Raw genomic sequence first — 16,342 nt, 5'->3', positions numbered from 1 at the left:
AGCCAGGAGAGGGGGACCTTACCTGACCTCCTCTGGCAGGCCATTTCATAAAGTGGGGGCCACCACAGAGAAAGCCCGTGTCCGGGCTGTTATTAATTTCGCCTATGTGAAGGGTAACACCTGCACAAGGCCCTGTTCAGATGAGTGAAGTTGCCATGGAGGAATATAGGGAGAGAGGCGGTCCCGTAGATACAATGGACCAAGGCCATGGAGAGCTTTGTAGGTAATAGCGATACCTTGAATTGTGCTCAGTAATGGATAGAAAGACAATGGAGTGATTGTAGCATGGGAGTAATATTCATGGTTATCCTAGCTCCTGATAATAGCCGAGCTGCAGCATTCTGGAGTCTCTTAGAGGGGAGACCAATGTACAGTGCATTGCAGTAGTCAATTCTTTTTTTCTCCCATCCAGGTTGAATTTATTGGCACATCAAACAATAGGAGGGGTGGGGCAGAGCTTCATTGCACAACCTGAGTTCCTTGGGTCTTCTGCATTGAGACATCAGGCATCTATGCCGCTGTGGCTTTTCTTTGCTCAGGCCAAAGACAAGAAGGGGGTAACTGTGGGGCAGGAGCAGCTATTGCGCTCTTCTTGCCATCAGCATCTCCCGGATGTTATCTTCAGCCTCTTTTACACTTTGCTCCAAGTACGGTTTTCTCTGTTCCAATTCCTTAATTTTCTCTTCTGCAATTTTTTGCTTTTCTAAGAGCTGGTTGTGAATCACTCCTTTGGACTGAAGGATAAACATTCTTCCTACACCTTCATACGTTCGTGTCTCATCAGCCAAGGTCATAATCTCTGTGTAAGATGTGCGTGCTTCTTTGTCCTGTTTAGCTGATCTATTTGTATATCTGCAAGTTTCACTTTTTGCTGGGTATCAATGACTTTTGCTTTAAGTTCAGTAAATGCCTTCTTCAGCTCAAGGTCCACGGGCGCCGCCATTTTTAATAGTCAATTCTTGATGTTACCATGGCATGGATCCAGGTGGCCAGATCGGCTGTGTCAAGGTAGGGGACCATCTTCCGTGCTAGGCTGAGTTTGTGGAAAGCATTTTTGCAGCTGCCTTCATTTGCTTTTCTAGTAGTAGAGCTGGATTCAATATAACTCCTAGGCCCTTGACTGAGTCCGCAAGGGTCAAACGAACTCTATCAAAAGTGAGAAGTACAATGTCCTTCAAGATGTCTGCCTTCCCAACCAGTGTCACTTCCATCTTGTCTGGGTTAAGTTTCAATTGGTTTGCTTTCAGCCATTTGACCACAACTGTCAACAGCAACCTAAGATCTCTATTTTATCCCATGGTGATTCGGATAGTGAGATATAGAGCTGGATTTCATCTGCATATTGCAGCTACAATATGTAGCTACAAATGAGCTCTCCTAAAGGCTTTACATAGAGGTTGAACAATATGGGGGATAAGACTGTGCCCCGTGGAACCCCACAAGATAATTTCCATTCTGCAGATAGTTGGTCCCCAACAGTTACCCTTTGAGTCTGTTCCAAGAGACAGGATTTTAAACCCGTCTAAGGTACATTCCTTGAAACCTACTTCTGCCTCCAGGCACCTCAACAAGATGGCATGGTCTACTGTATCAAAGGCAGCACATAGGTCCAGGTGGAGCAACAAAGAAGCATGGTGTTTGCGAGGCAGAGATCATTAACTAATGCCACCCAAGTTTCTGTCCCATAGCCCAACCTGAATCCTGACTCAAATGGGTCCAAAAGCACCAGATTTATCCAAGAAGACTTGAAGTCGGTCAGCTACTGCTCTCTCAGTCACTTTGCCCAGAAACGACAGATTGGAGACGGGACAATAATTGGCCACGTCATTTTTGTCTAGGGATGGTTTTATAAGTAGTGGGTGGAGAACCGCCTGTTTGAAGGTATGCTGGAACGTTACTGATTTACAATAGACCTCAAGGGCTCATTAATATGGTCTTTACATGATTTTAGCAGCCAAGATGGACAAGGATCCAGTGTGCAGGAATGGCTTTCAAAGGCACCAGGATCCTGTCAATATCCATTGCTGTGACTGGTTTAAAGTGGGAACAAGATTGTGTAATGGGTATTTCTTTGCCCTCATCTAATTACAGCTGGCATCTAGATCTGGGAGTATTTGTGCTATTTTCTCAGCAAAGAACACTGCAAAAGCATCACAGCGAATGGTCTCTTCTTCAGGCTGAAAAGATTCAGATTTAGGAATTAGGAGATGACGAGATACCTTGAATAACTGGGACAGCCGTGAGCTGGATGATGCAGTGGTTGCAGAGAAATGGCTTTGCTGCCCTCACTGCTGCTTCACAGATCTTCCAACGGGCTCTGTAGCATGCTGTATGAGATCTAAGCTACAAGTGATGCCTAACACGGGTTGGATACTTGTCAGCTTCCCTCAAGTTTTGATGGGAAATGTAGGCGTTTTGGTCTTGCAGCTTGGCTCTCCATTTAATTGAAGTTTACAGAGCAGCAGCCTATGGGAGAACATGCAGTTGGGAGGGGAGTGCAGGCGCTGGGCTCCCACCAGGCACCCCCTTCCCCTCTGCTGTGTGTGTGTGTGTGGGGGGGGGATTCTGTAAACTTCAGTTAAATGAAGAGCCATGCTGTAAGACCAGGATGCCTACATTTCCCATCAAAACTTGAAGTAAGTTGACAAGTGTCCAACCTGTGTCCAACTTGTAGCTTGGCTTTCAGGGCCAAACTACAAGTGACAAATGATATAGGTTGGACACTTGTCAGCTTCCCTCAAGTTTTGATGGGAAATGTAGGCAGCTTAGCAGAATGTTGGACAAGTGACAGTTGAAAAGTCCATTGGACAGCAGTCAGAGAGCGAAGCTGCGAGACCAGGATGCCTACATTTCCCATCAAAACTTGAGGTAAATTGACAAGTGTCCAACCTGTGTCAGGCATCACTTGTAGCTTGGCTCTCAGTTTCAGAGTGAGTTTTCTGCCAGTGTCTTTCTAGACATCTTCCAGCCCTCTTTAGGTCACCCACTCCGTGGTAAACCATGGGGCAGGTTTCCATAACCAGGGGGGGAGAAGTCAGCAAGGGGCCATATTGTCAATGGCTTCAAGGAGCTTCACATTCTTTTAGAATGAGTTTTGAAGCAATTCTGGTGGAATTGGATGGTCATGTAGATTTTCCAGGGAAGACTCATGTGCAAATTCCCTGAAAAATCTCAAGTGGAAACGTTAAATATTGCTGTTGTGTTCACAGCCCACAGATTTATTATTTACTTACTTAATTTGTACCCTACCTTTCTCCCACATGAGGAGCCAAAGCGGCTTTCATCGTTCTCCTCTTTTCTTCATTTTATCCTCTCAGAAACCTGTGAGGTAGTTTGTTTGTTTGTTTAATGTCATTTATAGTCCGCCTTTCTCACTGAGACTCAAGGCGGATTACATAGTGTGAGATTAGAACAGTCAGTATCAAGGACAATTTCATAAACAATGCCGTAGGGTAAATAAACACAAGTTTACAAAGACATAGCATGAGCAGGAATCCAATACAGAGTTGAGGAAATGCTGAAACAGAACATAAGCAATTCTAGGGCTGACGAGCACATATTTAAAGCAACAGATAGTATGTAAAGCAACATAGTGGTGAAGTCTGTGGGTGAAGTCTATGGTCCCTAACTCATTAGCGGAGCATCTGAGGGCGAAGCTACAAGTGACGAATGACACTTGAACGGCAAGTGTATTTCTCCCTGTTCACTTGCGCTCCACTCAATCCACTTGCTGTTCAAGAGTCATTAGTCACTTGTAGCTTGGCCCTGAGACCCCCTCCCTACAATACAAAAGCCTTTTCAGCTTTGCATCCTTTGAGAAAAGCTAGGAGAGTGGGGGCTCTCCTCACCTCCTCAGGCATTCCATTCTACAGGATAGGGGCCACCACAGAGAAAGGCGAAGAGGGTCCAACAGCTGTCTAAATTGCTAGCGCACCCATTGCCAACAGCCCGTGAGCTTCCCTATCAACCTTCTGGCTCCCATCGGACCCTCTTCGCCCTTCATTGGCAGGTTTGCCTGCAAGAAAGAAGAAACAACCCGTTGGAACTGTACATTTTGAAAGACAAACTTTGTATTTATATGCATGTTATTATACATGTGTTGTATGGACTGTATTCCATGCATTGGGGCTACATGCGTGCAGATGGATAGTCCCTAGTATTCTTGGAGTACATATATTGGAATACTTACCTTGCACTTTTTGCATTGGCACTTTCCTTAAAATTGCATTATTGTTATTATCTATCAGATGTCAAAATGGAACCTGGCAGCCAGGGTGTTGTGTTCTGGCTGGTTAGGGTTGCCAACAGGCCTGGAGAAAAATATCCTGCCCCTTTCATCAAGGCTTAATGTGTGGCAATGGGCAGCTGGAGCTTTCCATGGCATGGAAGTAAACTCCTGGCGCAGGGGTGGCATTTTGCATTGCGAACCACCTCGAATACAATGACAGAAAGGTGGTATACAAATGCACGAAGAAAATAAATGCCTACGGATTCCGGGAAGGGAGGTCAATTAGCATCCGTATGCGCGTGGTGTTCACCCCACCCCGGGCTTTCACATAATGGCTCATCAGTCAAGCGGCTCGGGAGTTTTTGAATGGAAGTTTCAGGGAGATTATTTTCATCACTCGTGAGATGGGCCTAAGGGTGCCAACTGGACTGGGTGGGGGGTTGTCCTGAGCCTTGAATGGAGGTTTAGTAAGTGGAAATGGGCAACTGAAGCTTTTCCAGGCAGAACTTAAATAGCATCACCTGATCACTGCTTGCAGCTCAAACTGATGTTAAAATAACAGCCAGCGGGACCAGCTTAAAGGATGGCAATGCACCAGGATCACTGCAACATGTTTCATTCTGGAACATGATACTGAGTTAGACCCAGGGCTTTTTTTTCAGCAGGAATGTGGTGGAATGCAGTTCCAGAACCTCTTGAAAATGGTCACATGGCTGGTGGCCCCGCCCCCTGATCTCCAGACAGAGGGGAGTTTAGATTGCCCTCCGCGCCATCAAGCGGCACAGAGGGCAATCTAAACTCCCCTCTGTCTGGAGATCGGGGGGGGGGCACCAACCATGTGACCATTTTCTCCGAGGGCAACCCCTCTGAGTTCCACCACCTCTTTTCCCAGAAAAAAAGCCCTGGTTAGACCACTGATCCGCCTAGACTAGTACTGTCTACTGTGACTAGCAACAAATCCTTTCTGGGGTCTCATGCCTGTTACCGGACACCTTTTAACAGAGACTCTTCCTGCCTCATGCAAAACGCAGACTACCACCGAGTCCTGGCCCCTCCCTGGGATTAAAAACAAAATGTACTGTGTAGAGGTGAAAGGGAGATTATTGTGCAACCTCTGCAGCTGGGGCTGTTTTGGATTAAAAGTAGGGTGCAGTGTTAGTCACTAGATGGCAGCACTTTACTGGGCTATCCTTCGCTGAATTGGCTGTTCAGGAGAGAGCTGGAGTGCAGTTCAGTAATGAAGATGAAAAATAGGAATAATATCGAAGTAAGGCATATACTCCTGAATGAGCACCCTCTCAGAGAAAAGCAGGGCTTTTTTTCAGCTGGAACACGGTGGAACGGAGTTCCGGCACCTCTTGAAAATGGTCACATGGCTGGTGGCCCCGCCCCCTGATCTCCAGACAGAGGGGAGTTGAGATTGCCCTCCACGCCACTCCAGCTGTACGGAGGGCCATCTAAACTCCCCTCTGTCTGGAGATCGGGGGGCAGGGCCACCAGCCATGCAACCATTTTTGCCTAGGGTGATTTAAACTTTAAAAAACTCCCCCCTTGTTCCAGCTGACTCAAAGTGACGTCATTGTGCAGTCCTGAGTTCTACCACCTCTTTTCCCAGAAAAAAAAGCCCTGGAGAAAAGTATTCCACAAAACTGTATTTTTGCACAAAGCAAGAGGAACAAGTACAGATGTATCAATCAAGGTTATTGATACAAGGTTGCTTCTCTGAAAGTCAGTGTGATACAAAATCCTAAACTACAGCCAAGGAGGTTTGGGTTTAAATTACCACTCAACCATGAAGCTCACCAAGGGACCAGCTGCATTTTTTCTCTCTCTGCCTAACTTACTTCTCCAGGTTGTTGTGTGGATAAAACAGAGGAAGGGGAAACCATGTATGGTATTGGAAAAAAGGGGGAATAAAAATGTAATAAATAATAGATCCCTGTACACACATCTGCCCTACAAGGAAAATCATGTTTAGAATGATCAATGCATGTCAGTATATTTCAGAATTCTCCTCTTGTCTGCATTACAGAAAGGAAGAAATTCTCTCCTCTGTGATGGATAGAAGGGGAACAAACCCTCAGTGGTACTTTGTGTCTACTCAGTGGTAAAGGGAAGTTATTGTGCATGCGTGCAGATATATGCTATTATCACATCATATTTCATATAGCTGAGTTATAGCATTAATTAATTAAGGTCTTTATACGCTGCTTTTCTCCCCAATCAGGACACAAAGCTGCTTACAAACTCATTCTCCCACCCCTCCTTTATTTCATCCTCACAATCACCTGGTAAAATGGGTTAGGCTGAGAGAAAATGATAGGCTCAAGGTCACCATACAGTGAGTTTCGATGGTAATGTGGGGATTTGAACCTGGCTATATGACATTGTGTAACCACTACACTGTGCTGGCTGCACATTGTTGAAACCAATGAGGGGGCTAAGCCCTAATGAGGTGTGACTCAAGCTAAGCCCAGAGTTGAGCTTGAAGTTGCAGAGCTTTTATTCACTTCTGTATCTGCGGTTTTGAAAGGGCTAGCCATACCATTGGTCCAAGCCACAGTTAAGCAAGCTGAATTATCCTTGGGCGTCATGTCTGAACTGAGACACTATGGCTTTTGATTGGCCGGCACACCCGAATCAAAAACCATGGCCTGAAATGTGTTTGCACACCATTGAAATAATGCAAAAGAGGACACATTGAATTTGAAACGAGGATACTGCACACAGTAAAGGCTGGTGAAGAAGCAAGGTGCTGTGAAACGGGAAAACACCAAGGCTGGCAAACCCGTTGCCATCTTCCCACCGGGAGCTCACCCCCTCGGGGGTAGCTCGACGGTTGGGAAACCGCACCAAAGGGGTGTTGCGGTAATGAAGATCGTGTGCACACCACAAAAATAGAATGGAATACAACGTAATTTCTAGTGCTGCAATTTGATCGTTTAGAAAGATTCTCAGACTGTACATTGGTTGATATAAATGATCTTATATGGTCTTCTTGGAGTGGGTTCTCCTTTTCTTTGATGTTATTCAACTGAAGACCATTCCCTCTTGATACAGCGACCCAAGCCACAGTTAAGCAAGCTGAATTATCCTTGGGTGTCATGTCTGAATTGAAACACTATGGCTTTTGATTGGCCGGCACACCCAAATAAAAAACCGTGGCCTGAAATGTGTTTGCACACCATGGTTTGTTCTAACTATGGGTTGGTAGCATGTCTGAATGGGCTAATCCTAGTAGGGTGGAGCCTACTGCTATCCTACCACTTGATGGAGCAAAGATCGAAACCTTCTTCCAACCTAAGGAGCTTTTCTCCAACAAATGACCATTCCACTTAAGTTGGAGAAAGTTTTTTTTGGCAGCAGATTAGATCGATGGCAGAGTCTGCTGTACCATGAAATTGGAAATGAATTTATAAAGCAGAGAGAATGGCAAATGAAAGCTGGTATGTACTTGTACAATGGAAACTCACACCATGGCTTACGTTCTTAACCACAGTTAGCATAAATCATGGTTTGGTGTCTGAACATCACCTTCACAGAAGATGCTAACCTTTTTCCCTCCTACTGTTTTCAGCTCTTACATGGAATAATCCACTTCTCTCCCTTCTTGGGTGTCAACCGTTTTGGGTGCAAAGAAAATGCCCGGCCAGTCACTGTGGGGAGGGACTGAGCCTTCAACCTGATTAAGACAGGTATGAAAGAGCCGCCTCCTGTATCGTTCTCATGCATAACACTAAAAGGCCTTTTTTGTGCTGTTTGTTTGCAAGTTTGACTACAAAACAAAAAACAAGAGAGACTTTTATAACTCATCTATATTAACTGCTATAAGTTTCATCGATTCTGCTTTTATCCTTTTTTTTTACCTTGTTCAAAATAGAAATAAAAATATGACAACAACAGAGACAGGTCTACACATAAACAACTATAAAAGATTTCCAAATATCTAAAAGTAAGTCCATATGCAAAGTCCTCAATCCATTGAATTATGGAAGGTAGGCATTTTTCTCTCCAACGTTGTAATGTTTTTGGTTACATTAATAGAGGGTCCATTTTAGTTGATCATTGGTTAGCCTCCAAGAAACAGGCAAATATTTTAAAAGCACGTATGCATTCTCAAAAACCAATGAACATTCTAACCCGAAGTTAATGTAAGTAATGACTTCCTCCCCAAATGACAGAATAACTGGACACTCCCTAAGCATATGTTTAAGAGACGCATCCTCTAAGCTAGAATGCCAGCAATTAGACACTTTGGCTGATTCCGCACACGTTGGATAATGCACTTTCAATGCACTTTAGCTATTGTTTGGAAGTGGATTTTTTGTTTCACACTCGAAAAATTCAGTTCCAAATGATCTCTAAAGAGGATTGGAAGTGCATTATCCAACGTGTGCGGAATCAGCTTTGTTTAGTCCTTAAATAAAAAGGTGTGATGGTGTCCAATATAGTCTAACAACAAAAGCTCTCAACCAATACAACTCCTAATGCATAGCAACAACAAAGAAAAAAAGGGGATGGAGGAAAAAAAAACCCACAAACTCAATCCAAACAAGCAAGGGGAAAAAAAGAGGGGTCAAGTTACAACGTAAAATGTAAAATATATTCCAAGAAAGTATTTATTATGAATTTGCACAACATATAGGTTAAAAACAAGTTAAAAACATAAGGCTTGAATGGCAGGCTATATGCTATATGCTAAGAATTGCTAAAACATTCTCCATACACAGATGATGATACAGTCCAATGACCAACACAAAGACAGACCAGAGGCGTTTCGGCCCTAAGGCCTTCCTCAGTGGTCAATTGTACAATATTGATAATCAAACACAGCCACACATTCAGAAATCAATATAGAAAAGTTCCCAATGCTTTATCTAAAACTCTTTTATTGTGTGGTATCATACAAATGTTGCTGCAGGCCAAGGACTGCACTCACACAATGCTCTTCATTTGATATTGTATTCTGAGGCATGGTTTCCAATGTATTTGGGAGTTTTTCATCAATCTTCCACTTTATTTCAACTTGACGCCTCTATCTTTTTCTCCCTGCCTGTTTGGGTTGAGTTTGTGGGGTTTCCCCTCCAACCCCCCCTTTATTCTTTGTTGTCCAGTATAGCCTAAACATAATTTTTGCTGAATAAATTGCAGCTTAAGATCCATAGAAACAACAGATATAAAGTTTAAGGCCATTGGTTCTGCATATCCAACAGAATACAGACTTAACAAGGATCTGGGATTCCTCACATGCTAATTTGTCTAGCAAAACTTACCACCAATTGTTGCTATTGTCTTGTGTTTTTCTTGATTACATTACAATTTTGTATTTTATTTATTTTACTTCTTTTATACCCTGCTTTTTTCAACATTTCAAGTTTGTATTTTATTTATTTTACTTCTTTTATACCCTGCCTTTTTCTCCCGTGAGTACCCAAAAGCATTTTACATCCACCTCCTCTCTTTCTTTTTATCCTCACAGCAATAACCGTGAGTAGGTTGGGCTGAGACAGAGCCGCTGGCCCAAGATCATCAAGCAAGCTTCCATAGCAGAGCGGGGATTCGAACCTGGGTTTCTGGACAGGAAAGCCTACGTGTATCTCATGAAGTGAACTCATCCCATGGTGTGCATGTTTGTTTCTTTGATTTGTTGGCATGTGAAACATGTAATTTGAATAAGAACAGTGATGTTTAAGTCCAGAAGCTTTTTGACAATCAACTCCTGCCTTAACTAAACAATAATTTTCTTAAATTACCTCTTACCCTTTAAACATTTTCACAGTCGTCAGAGCCGCTTGTAGGGTCACTTAAACAAGATCAGGATGATAAGCAATTTGGGGGGGAAATCCTCCTCAAGGAATTTTGATTGGAAGGAACTTGGTGGTTCAGAGGGATAGAATCTGGAACACTGCCATTTTTAGGAGCACCAGCTGAGAGTGATTATTTTCGCTAGAATTGTTCCTATTCCTAAAAAGCTCACATTGGAAATGTCCTCAATTTACACCCCCTTCCAAACGTCTGGCTGTCACCAAACTTTCTCCCTCCAGGGGAAAGTTTGATGACAGCCAGTTTGGTGTAGCGGTTAAGAGCGGTGGGACTCTAGTCTGGGGAATGGGAATTGATTCCCCACTCCTTCACTTGAACCAGCTGGGTGACCTTGGGTTAGTCACAGCTTCTAGGAGCTCTCTCAGCCCCACCCACCTCACAGGGTTATTGTTGTGGGGATAATAATAGAATACTTTATAAACCACTCTGAGTGAGGGCCAAGCTACAAGTGACGAATGACACTTGAATGGCAAGTGAACAGACATGTATGCCTCCCTGTTCACTTGCACTCCACTTGCACTCCACTTGATCACATAGTTCACTTGCCGTTCAAGTGTCATTCCTCACTTGTAGCTTGGCCCTGGGTGTTAAGTTGTCCTGAAGGGCAGCCTATAAATCGAATGTTGTTGTTGTTGGCTCGGCATGCCAGAATTCCTGCAGAGAAATTGCCCCTCCTGGTTTCCATTGGGTACAGCTCTGGGAGTCTCCTTTGTGAAGCTGCTCACGATGGGCAGAAAAGCACCCTGCACACGCTCAGAGGAACGGGATTACCGGCTTGGCGTTTCAGGTCTGCATTTTGGCACTCGGCCTCACCGCAGGTTTTCCGGCGAGCTCAGCGTTTTGCAGAGGCTGCGCGCCGGAGGAAGGCTGGTCCGGCGACCGCCTAAGCCCCAGCTGGAGCCCTCCTCTCCGGCTTTCGCCCCTCCCCAGCTTCCCTCTCGCCCACCCCTCCCCGGGCTTTGCAGCCTTCCAACATGAGCGCGGCCGCGATTGCGCTCCTGCGCCGCTGCGCCCTGCTTTTGCTCCTGGGGTCCGCCTCGGGGGTCTCCGCCGCGCCCGAGGAGGAGGAGGCGGCGGCGGAGAGGGAGGGGGCCCCAGGCGGGCAGCCGCGGGAGCTGCCCAGCGTGGTGTTCGCCATCCTGGCCCGCAACTCTCAGCACTCCCTGCCTTACTACCTGGGGGCCCTGGAGCGCCTGGACTATCCCAAAGAGCGCATCAGCATCTGGTAACGCGCCCCTGCTCAATACCCCCCATCCCTCGCCGCTGGGCTTGGGGCGGCATGGAGGGGGGCAAAGAAGGGCTGTTGGGTTTGGGGTGCCTAGGAGGAATGGCTTTCTGGGGGGGTAGTGGGGAGGGGGTGTCTGGGAAGATTAACAGCCTGGTTTTAAGAGGCTGCTATCTGGGCATGAGGCTGTGGGTGATTTGGGATCCATGTGGCGTCTGTGTGTGTTTTGGGTAGCCCTGGCTGTAATGTGGGGTGCATCGGCTCCCCTATTTAGGCATCCGGTGACATGAGCTTTGAGTCACCAAACTTTATGCCGGATGAAATTCTCCCGTTCTCGAAGCGCCTCTGCTTTATTTTGCTACTGCAGACTGGCATGGTTTATCCACATGGAATTGCCCCCCTCCAAATGTTCTCCAGGATGAAACACTGGGATCAATGCACACATTAAAGTCAGAATCTGTTGGATCCAGAGCAGTTAGCCGTGTTAGTCTGTAGTAGCAAAATAGAAAAGAGTCCAGAAAAGAGTCCACCTTTAAGACTAACCAACTTTACTGTAGCATAAACTTTCAAAAACCACAGCTCTCTTCGTCAGATGCAGAATCTGTTGGGAGTGTGAGTGTGGGAATGCATGTGTGGTTTGGGAAGCACCCCCCCCCCCATAAACTGTGCTTTCCATTGAAATTTAGGTATGTGTCGCTGGTAATTGGATGAGTGGTGTGAAAGTTTGGAGTAGCCTGTCTGAGATGCCTCTCTGTACCTGCATGCTTTGGGGGTGCCTTGTACAGTTTATGCATGAAAATAGGTTTGTGTGAGTTTTTGTACTGAGGCGTTTGTGGGTGTCGGGCTTTGGGATGCTGGATAATTTGTCTAAAAGTGTGATTTTGGAGAAGGGAGTGTTAAAATTTTGCTAGTGGAGCTGCATTGCCTAGAAAATCGTTATTTTGAGGTACGTGTTTGGAACATTAACTAAAACCGACTTAGGGGCTGAACTAGCAACAATACTTATGGATGCAATACGATCTGATCAAAATAATTACCGTTTTCTCTTTAATGTGCCTCCGCTCCTGAGAAAGGGGAGCTTCATGTTAAGGAGAAAGAATGGTCTCCTGTAAGCATGAGGCCTACTGTCCAGCACAGTGGATCGCGGCCAGAGTTTTTGTAATAATGATCACTAGGCTGATCCTCAGGACAGAATACCCCAATAGTTCTGATGATACCTTTTGAGGGAACCAACTGTGTCAGCAAGCCAAGGTAGCAAGGTTTTTCAGTTACACTGAACTCTTCTTCGGGATGACAGTTGGAGAGCATCGTTTTGGGGATGGTGTTCCACATCCAGTTTCCCCTGCTGTCATCCTGCAAATTCCCTTCCCCTCCAAGGGTGCCGGCTCTCCAGGATTTCTCTTCCCCATCCATGCTCATCTCCAGAGAGGTTCTGGGATTCCCTTTCTCACCCGTTCCAACACTTACTACTTGCAGGCATGTTTTACAGTCTCTTTCTATTAGCTTGTAGGAAACCTTACTCCAGTAGTATAAATCGTTTTTAAAGAGCATGTGAATGATTTTCCATCTGTCTTGCATATGAATCCAGGCCAGGGGTGCCGAGATCCAGAAATCCGAGCTCTGCTATGTAGTCTGGTCTCTATTAGGTTGTTTCTGTTCTTCTTTTCTCTGCTTTCTAATCTTTTTTTTTTTTAGACGATTTTGTTCTCACTGTAATGTTTTTGGACTCACTGTGCCTGGCTTGTCAAAAATTGTTGAAAAGAGCAAGCGTGAACTCCTAGCCCCAGCTTTGTTTTGTTATTCGTGATTGTAGATTGAACAGGGAAATGAAATGAGGGCAGCCATTGCCACAGCAAGGCTGAACTATGAGGTGTAGTGGTTAGAGATGGGGAGGGGCTGCTTCAGCTTGCCACTCCCTCATGAAGCTCATGTGCATAACTTCGTGTCAGAGACTTTCTCACAGCCTGCTCTTGGTCACATCATGAGAATACAGGGCTCTCTGGAAAAGTCAATAATGTTAGGAAAAGTGGAAGGCAGTAGGAAAAGAGGAAGACCCAAAACGAGATGCCTTGACTCCATCAAAGAAGCCACGTCCTCCAGTTTGCAGGATCTGAGCACGTCCATTAATGATAGGATGTTTTGGAAGTCTTTCTTTCATAGGGTTGCCATAGATCAGAGATGACTTGACGGCACATAACACACACACACATACACACACAATCCACCTCACAGGGTTGTTGTGAGAAGGGGAGAACCATGGACACCAACAGCAGCTTCAGGGAGGAAATGCAGAATTGGACTGTTTCGTAGGACATTTATAAACATGTGTTCGGTATGCTCCAGTCGTTTCTATTTACCAGGGATAGCCCCTGTTTTGTAGCTTCTTTTCTATTCCATGTTATCTGCTGTCCCTAATTGGGGGTGAGGGTGCTTAATTTTTTTTGGTTACAGTGCAAAAACCTCCTCATATGCTGCTATTCTTTGGGTTTCATTTTCCTCCTCGAGTTCTCTAGAACTTAAACTTCTGAGTAAGGGACAGGTGACGGGTTCATCTTGGCTTTATTGTGCATATATGTAAATGCAAGCTCTGTGAAGTATTTATTTATTTATTTACGTCCTTTATAGTATATAGCAGGCCTTTTTTTCAGCGGGAACATGGTGGAACGGAGTTCCGGCACGTCTTGAAAATGGTCACATGGCCGGTGGCCCCGCCCCCTGCTCTCCAGACAGAGGGGAGTTTAGATTGCCCTTCGCGCCTCTGGAGCGGCACGGAGGGCAATCTAAACTCCCCTCTGTCTGGAGACCAGGGGGTGGGGCCACTGGCCATGTGACCATTTTCGCAGAGGGCAATTTAAACTTTACAAAACTCCCCTCGTGTTCCAGCTGACCCAAAGTGACATCATTGTGCGGTACTGAGTTCCACCACTGAGTTCCACCACCTCTTTTCCCAGAAAAAAAGCCCTGGTATATAGTGTGTGTGTATCTATCTATCTATCTATCTATCTATCTATCTATCTATCTATCTATCTATCTATCTATCTATCTATCTATCTATCTATCTATCTATCTATCTATCTATCTATCTATCTATCTATCTATCTATCTATCTATCTATCTATCTATCTATCTATCTATCTATCTGCTTTCTTTTGAATTTTTGAATAGCCATTTCTTGTCAGAGCATAGGAATGTTACTCAGGGGTTGGCATGAGGTGGGGAATTGTACTGCTGGACTACTGCCAGGACCCTAGGAGGGCCCATCCTCTACACTTCCCTATTAGGGCACCAGGCCAGAACTCTAATCCTTGATCACCTGGTAGGGGGGCTTAAAGAAGTTTGATTTCTTCAAGCCCCAGCAACGTGAAGGAGGGCGCGAGATCTGCCCAGGATGAAACAGCGGAGGCACGATTGTCTCACTGTCCTTTATGCCGCATTGGGGAGTGAAGAAGCCAGACAAAGTTGCTTTTTCTCCTCTGGTCTCTCCTCTGTGGAAGATGAGTGTGTGTTTGTGTGCATTGGGTGTTCATATACAGGGGCCTCCTGAGTCTGGAGTCAGGCCTGGCCTTACAAGTAAATGACAGTGTCCGTCTTTTCATCTGCGAAATGCTTAGAGGGTCTGACGCTAACTAGAGTTGACGGCAGCGTGCAGACATCCTTCTTGTGAATGCCAAATCCTGCGTCCGAAGCTACCAAAAAGCGTGTTGAGACAACTCCAAGAATAGCCTAGATTAAAGTTAATATAGCATCTGTACATTCACAAGAGTCACCTTTGAAGTTTGTCTGTATGAAATGTTATTGGGGGAAAGTGCAAGTAAGCAGGAATTCTAAGAAGTGGAGGTTCCAGAAAAGAATATGAAAAGTTCTTGGCCCACAAAGACGTCAGTGCAAATTCTGCAAGAGAAATTCTGTTGGGCTGCAACTTCCGGAAGTGAGGACGACCAGGCAAGCCTTAACAGGTATTCTGGCATATTCTGCCGCAGATGTGCAGGCTTTGGGGGCAGCCAGCCTGCTAGGAAAATCCTATACTTTACAAATGGGAGTTGCTTGTAACTTTCTTCAGGTGAGCATGCGTAGATCTTCCATGCCATCATGCACCTGCAGTTTGCTGCTGCATACAAGGATTTGCAGACTGGGACAGTAATCCAAGCAGTGGTTTGAGAAGGGGAATAGAATGGGATCTCTCTGCCCCTACCGATCCCCAAAATCAGGCAGAAGGAGAAATTAGAAGGACGAAGTAGAGGCTCTTTCAGAACAGTTTCTTAGGCCTGATTTAAATATGGTACTGGCTGAGATGAAAGAATTCATACTCAGGACTTGGCACTCACACAGTGGCTTGCTTCAACTGCATCGCAACTTGCGCACAGTTGCAATATGTGCCATGTAGCTGCTTCGTACAGGGAGCATCCCGGTTTGTATGAGCCAATGCATGAGTGCCACGTCCCACGTGTGTGAGTCTGATGCCCTGGACTGGCATCTGGTTTAAATCAAGCCTTGCCCGATGACATAGGGGTGGGAGGGAAAGCACTGGTGGAGTCTTCCCCCCAAAGGTGCCTCTGAGAGGATCCTGTGCTGGAAGCCACCCAGGTCCAGACTAGTGTAAGAGTAGAGTTGCCAGCTCCAAGTTGGGAAATTCCTGGAGATCTGGGGGGGTGAAACCTGGAGAAAGTGGGGTTTGGGGAGGGAAAGGACCTTGGCATGGCATAATTCCATGGAGTCCACCCCCCAAAGTAGCCATTTTCTCCAGGTGAACTGATCTCTGTGGCCTGGAGACCAGTTGTAATTCCAGGAGATCTCCAGCCACTACCTGGAGGCTGGCAACCCTATGTAAGAGAGTCACCACTTCAAGTTCCTCCCTGGAATTCCTTCCTCCCCCCCCCCCAAATCCTGCCCAGCTGCCCCGTGCATCAAAGGAGGGGGTCACATGGAAATGGGGGTCCAAGGTTCCATGGAGGCACCTAAGATCAGCTGCCGCTGCACTGTGCTGTGTGCCCACACTAAACTGAGGTGAGATTGACAGGCATTATGGTCCCTTTTTGAACTGGGAGGACATTCCAAGGGCAGGGGCA

General features: G+C 45.7%; 1 protein-coding gene and 1 pseudogene across 2 annotated transcripts in view; one reads left to right on the top strand and one right to left on the bottom strand.

Moving 5' to 3' along the window:
- Positions 1 to 578: 578 nt before the first annotated feature.
- On the bottom strand, positions 579 to 943 carry LOC129342601 (prefoldin subunit 1-like; annotated as a pseudogene).
- Positions 944 to 11,013: 10,070 nt separating this feature from the next.
- CERCAM (cerebral endothelial cell adhesion molecule) overlaps positions 11,014 to 16,342 on the top strand; it is a 32,275-nt gene continuing 26,946 nt past the window's right edge. For both annotated transcript variants that reach the window (XM_054997814.1, XM_054997813.1), the window contains exon 1: positions 11,014 to 11,276. In XM_054997814.1, coding sequence (XP_054853789.1) covers positions 11,026 to 11,276 — 251 coding nt within the window. In that variant the 5' untranslated portion in view covers positions 11,014 to 11,025. The remainder of the gene's footprint in view (positions 11,277 to 16,342) is intronic.

Source organism: Eublepharis macularius, chromosome 14 (assembly GCF_028583425.1).
Source record: "Eublepharis macularius isolate TG4126 chromosome 14, MPM_Emac_v1.0, whole genome shotgun sequence".
NCBI classification, from domain to species: domain Eukaryota; kingdom Metazoa; phylum Chordata; class Lepidosauria; order Squamata; family Eublepharidae; genus Eublepharis; species Eublepharis macularius.
This window is presented reverse-complemented; position numbering and strand designations above follow the sequence as displayed.